Raw genomic sequence first — 5,502 nt, 5'->3', positions numbered from 1 at the left:
CTCCTCCTTTTATCCTTCCGGAGCTCCTCCGTGGGACTCGAGACCGATGAGTGGCGCAGGTGTCGCCCATTAGCATTTACTCCACCGGCCTCGCTCCGTTCCCACAGCTCTCGGCCCCGCCCCTCTCGTCACAACCATCATGCAGGTGTTTGACTGGAAATTTCTCAGGTGAAAAGTTCTCAGGAGATTTCACTCAGAAACCTGCTGTTAACAAACAGAATCACTGAAGAGAAACAAGAACAGAAAAAAGAGAAACACAACAACTACAACCGACTTCCAGCCACAGACTTGGATGAAATCAAAAAAATTATACTATAGATAAAGCACAATTAAACTGCCAATTTATTGATGTTTGAATGTGTTTTATTAACATTGTGCTCTGTAATCCAAAACATTACAACTCTTTCAAACTTTCAAAAGCATGTCTGGCTAAATCAATCAATCAATCAATCAATAATAATAAACAACAAGGCAACTGCGCAGGCAATCGGCAAGGCCATGGACAGTCTAGTGGTGGTTGAGCGCCAACTTCGGCTGAATTTGACTGAGATCAGGGACGCTGACAAGGTCGCCTTCCTTGACTCTCCGGTCTCTCCCAAGGGACTGTTCGGCCCAGCCATAGATGGGTTTGCTGAGTGTTTCACAGTGGCACAGAAGACCTTGCAGTCGCTGCAACTCTTCTTGATGAAGTGCTCTAATTTAGTGGCTGGTTCAAGTCACCAGAAGTCCCCAGCCAGCCAGCAGCCTGCAAAATCCCCACTGTCTCAGCCTCGGCCTTAGTCTCAGCCTCAGACGCCCACGGACCATTGGTTGAACGTCTGATGCATACAGCACACAAAATTGGAAACACTTCAAGAGTTTTAAAGTCGTCATCGGATTGTTTGAATTATACAGGATTTGAATTATACAGATGGCAAAGCAGTACCTGTTTCTGAAGCATCAAGGTCTAGAATGACGTTGGACCCTGAGCCTCAAAAGCCGTCCTGATCCATTTGCAGAGGGGCAGAAGAGAGGGTCAGTTCTCGTCAAGGCCGGAACTCCCTCGAAGAAAGCTTGCACTCACTCTCCGTCCCTTCGTTCAACACCAAGCGATGGATACTCTTTTCAAGCTGGGCCCGTCCTGACAGTTCAGCGCGTGCCCAAGCAAACTACCACTGTGATAGTGGACCCACACATTTACAAAAAGAGCATTTCTCCTCTCCTCATTATCACGAATGTCAGTTCCCCACCACCATGCGGCGAACTACCATTCGAAAAGTTAGAGCCTCTTTCCATCCAGCTGCAGGCTTGGAAAGCCATCCCGGATACGCCAAGCTGGCTTCTAAAAACCATAGAATGTGGTTACTTTCACTCGCAGGCCGCCTTGCTTCAGAGGTAATATTCACACTTCGGTACAGGACAACAAAGCTCGCGTTCTTCAGTCCAAAGTACAGACATTGCTTGCAAAAGGAGCCATAGAAGTGGCTCCTCTAGCGAACCGAGATTTAGGCTTCTACAGCCACTACTTCCTCGTTCCCAAGAAAGATGGCGGGCTCAGACCTATTCTCGATATCAGACATCTTAATTGCTCGCTCATGCAACGGCAGTTCAAGATGTTAACTTTGAAACAGTTCCTCGTGCAAGTATGTCCCGAGTTCTGTTTTCTGTCTGTGGATCTGAAAGACGCATACTTTCATAATCCAATTAGCCCCCCATCACAGACCGTTCTTATTCGCCTTCGAGGGAGTGGCCTAACAATACACAGTCCTGCCATTTGGGCTGTCCCTTGCCCTTCGCACTTTTACGAAGTACATGGACGTGGCTCTTTCCCCTCTGAGACAGATGGGAATCCGCATTCTGAATAACCTCGACACTTGGCTGGATCAGAACGGGAACTCAGTGCTCACAGGACGCGGCTGCTCAGCCAGCTACAGCATCTTGGGTTGAAAATCAATTTGACCAAGAGCTCTTTGTCTCCCATACAGCGAGTGGTCTTTCTGAGGACAAGTATATACTCTACTCAGACGAGAGCATGGATTACACCAGAACGCTCCCTGATCTTTCAGAGGCAAGCGGCGTCATTCAGGCTAGGGACTTCTCGTCCCCTCCGAGGTTTCCAGAGGATGATCAGCCTCATGGCGGCCACTTACTTTGCGATTCCTCTGGGCCTGCTCAATATGCGGCCCCTCCAATACTAGCTGAAAGCCCAAGTCCCGTCCAATGTCTGGCGCATGGGCCGGTTTTATGTCAGGGTAACCCACCGCTGCATCAGAGCCGTGGCCCCTTGGAAAACTTCTCGCTTGTTGCAGGCTGAGATCAGTAGTGATCGGAGTGGAGCCACGTCCCGCCCACACTCCCGCAGAATTGATCGTAAGCACACTCCCCCTCCCCTTTTTTAATTAGCCTGACTTCTCCAATTTGTGTCTGCTGATTGCTGTGCAAGAGGCTTGTTAAAATAAGATAAATACAACTCCATTCTCCTCCTGAAGATCCTGAAAAAGTCCGTTGGCGCCTCAGTTAGCTCAGAGAAGCTGTCAATCTCAGCTGTAAATCATGACATCACACTCCTGTTTTTATAGCTGCACATAACTAACTTAGGGTGACCATACGTGCCATTTTCCCAGGACGCGTCCTGGCCAGGATTTGTTTTGGCTTTGTTTTCCTGATTTCATGCTTGCTGAAGGTAATGATCGAAAAGTAGTTTGACCAATAACATGCAAGCATTGTACATAATGGACCAATCATGGCGTGTGAGAAGGTGGGATCTACGGTCAAAGCGATGCAATTACGCGTACATATTAGGTGTGTTCGACTTAAAAGCAGTGCGGCTCAGACCGATCAGTGTTTGACATCAAAGTACCTCGAGAGCGTTTCGAAAGCATAACCGTCTGTATGGTACTTTGATGTCATACACCGATCGGTCTGCACACGCAAACAAAGCCAAAACCTAGATATTTTAGGCAATATAGAAATCCTGGCCAGGACGTGTCCTGGGAAAATGGCACGTATGGTCACCCTAACTAACTAAATCATTAGGCAGGGCCCTATTTCCCCTTACCTTTTTCTTCTCGCAGCTCAGATTCTTTGTTCTCATATAAAGGCCAGCAGTTTAAAAGGGGTAAACTATTGCTGAAAGAGAGGTGATTATCAGTCAGCTTGCTGACGACACAACCCCCTTTTTTTTTTTAAAGATGATAGGCAGATTCCACTTGCTATACATATTATTGATTCATTTTCTAAAGCCGCAGGTTTATACTTAAATATTCAAAAGTGTGAACTTTTTTCCATTAAAGACTGTAATGAATCCTTTGTCCATAATATTCCAGTGAAAGAAAAAAAATGGTTATCCAGGTGTTTTAATTGTTAAGGATCAGAAAGAAAGATATACTCTTAATTATCAACCCCTTTATTGATAAAACACAGAAAATATTTAACTAGTAGCTACAAAAGGATCTGTCTTTGAGAGGTAGGGAACAATCTAAAAGAAAACAGCTTTATGTAGTGAATCTGATTTTGCTTCTTGCTAAATTCCACATCCACAGATGCAAATATTCAAACTCCAGAGTCCAGACCTCTCTCTTTTGTTTTCATAAAATAATTTGAATTGATCAGTTGTCTAAGAACAAAAAAGTTTTAAAAACTTTATCTGTCTGTAACTCTTTTCCTATCTTTAATGACAAGTAAGTCTCAATTTTGTTTTTCAGTTTGAAATGTATTAAACACCCTCTTTTTCTTCTTTATTTGTAAAAAATTAAAATAAAAAATTAACTAAACCAAACTTATTTCAAAAACGAACACTTGAACTTACATCAGCGTGATAAAACATCTTTGTAAAAAAATATTTGAAGTGTAATTGAATTATTTAGTTTGTCTCACGTCCCATTAGATTACATGGAGAGGGCGGGGTTTAAGACCTATACTGGGACCAGCCACATGGCTCCAGATCGATGGGTGGCGCTGGTGGTTCATCTTGTCACTCCTGCGCTTCAGTCTATTTTAAAGAAGAAGACATGGCGTCACGACTCTTCATATTTGAAAAATACTGGGATAAGTGAAAGAATTTGATGGAGATATATGGGGGGAAGGAGTATGGGTGTATATATATGTATATGTGTGTATGTATGTATGTATGTATATATATATATATATGTATGTATGTGTGTACATATGTATATATATGTGTATAGATAATTTGGGGGGGTTAAAGGAGGAAAAAAGGAAAAAATAGTTTTTTTGTTGTTTTTTTTTATTTTTTTTATTCTCTCATTGTCCTTTCTCTCAAAGTACTGCCCACACTCCAGTCCAGTAGGTGGCGGTAAATGCACCTTTAAGTTGGTTTGCCAACCGCCAATAAAATTTAAAGAAGAAGAAGAAGTCAGGACTCTTCATAAGGTGAAGATATGAAGAATTTGAGCTGCGATATAACCTCAAACATGTTTTTGGGTAAGATCATACTGCTGTCGTTTTCGGATGTGTGTCGTTACCGCTTCCAATGACTCCGGCTCTATTGTCACTCATTATTCGTGTGGGTTATTGCAGACATACTGTATACTAACTGCATTAAGCAGTCAACTCCTCCCTTACGTGTTTTATTTTATTATACAGCGTTTTTGACGTTTGAATATCTAATAATCGTTATATTTACAACACAACACACATCATTCATCATTTTATCCTTTTATAGCATCGTAAGAATAAACCACAATAATAGGAATGATTTGAACTGAACTGGATTCACATTTGATTACATATGTCAGGTTGTTGATTGATAGATTTTTTTTTTAGTTTTTCGACATTAATGTGTTTAATATTATACTTGCTGTCGTTGTCCTATTATATATTTAAATAGGTATAGTAAAGTTACTTGTTAATGTATTTTATAATGTATATTACATTTAGATACTGTTTAATTATTTATATTAGAATGTGTTTAATATTAGAATGTTTAATTATTATTATTATTATTAGAATATGTAGAGTTTGTTACAATGACAAAAATAACAGTTTATTATCATATGTTTTCTTTTTTTCTATTTTCCTTGACGATAAATATGTAAGAGTTTTGCTCTTTTCTCTTAAAACGCATATTTATTTATTTATTTACAAAGAAAGTTCCCTTAAGCCTTTCAAATGATATGAGGTCAAAAAACTACATGCATATTTATTATACACAAATTAAAAACTGCTGTTTAAAGGGGTCATATGATGCGATTTCAATTTTTCCTTTCTCTTTGGAGTGTTACAAGCTCTTGGTGCATAAAGAAGATCTGTAAAGTTGCAAAGACTAAAGTCTCAAATCCAAAGAGATATTCTTTATGAAAGTTAAGAGTCAGCCACACCTACCTAAAACGGCTCGTTCTAACACGCCCCCACATGTCTACCTCACTATGTGGGAAGATTTGCATAAGGCCGCCCAAATGTCGTGAAGGCGCTGTGTGCTTCGGAGCTGATCCGTGCTGGTCGCTGAGGAAATACTTCAAACTTCGCGCTGTGGATCGCCGGATCGGCTTTCACCGTGGACGA

The 5,502-nt window shown here is 41.3% G+C and overlaps 1 protein-coding gene across 1 annotated transcript in view; it reads left to right on the top strand.

Annotated features, from left to right (window-relative positions):
* The first annotated feature begins 498 nt into the window (after positions 1-498).
* The window catches only part of LOC107726806 (kelch-like protein diablo), an 18,794-nt gene continuing 13,790 nt past the window's right edge, over positions 499-5,502 (top strand). Inside the window, exons 1-2 of the mRNA XM_016536503.1 lie at positions 499-761; positions 1,358-1,622. Of these exons, the coding sequence (XP_016391989.1) occupies positions 499-761; positions 1,358-1,622 (528 nt within the window). The remainder of the gene's footprint in view (positions 762-1,357; positions 1,623-5,502) is intronic.

The sequence above is a fragment of the Sinocyclocheilus rhinocerous genome, unplaced genomic scaffold (genome assembly GCF_001515625.1).
Source record: "Sinocyclocheilus rhinocerous isolate Xijiao unplaced genomic scaffold, SAMN03320098_v1.1 scaffold1447, whole genome shotgun sequence".
Taxonomy (NCBI): domain Eukaryota; kingdom Metazoa; phylum Chordata; class Actinopteri; order Cypriniformes; family Cyprinidae; genus Sinocyclocheilus; species Sinocyclocheilus rhinocerous.
Note: the sequence above shows the minus strand (reverse complement) of the source record. Positions and strands in the feature narration are given on the sequence as shown.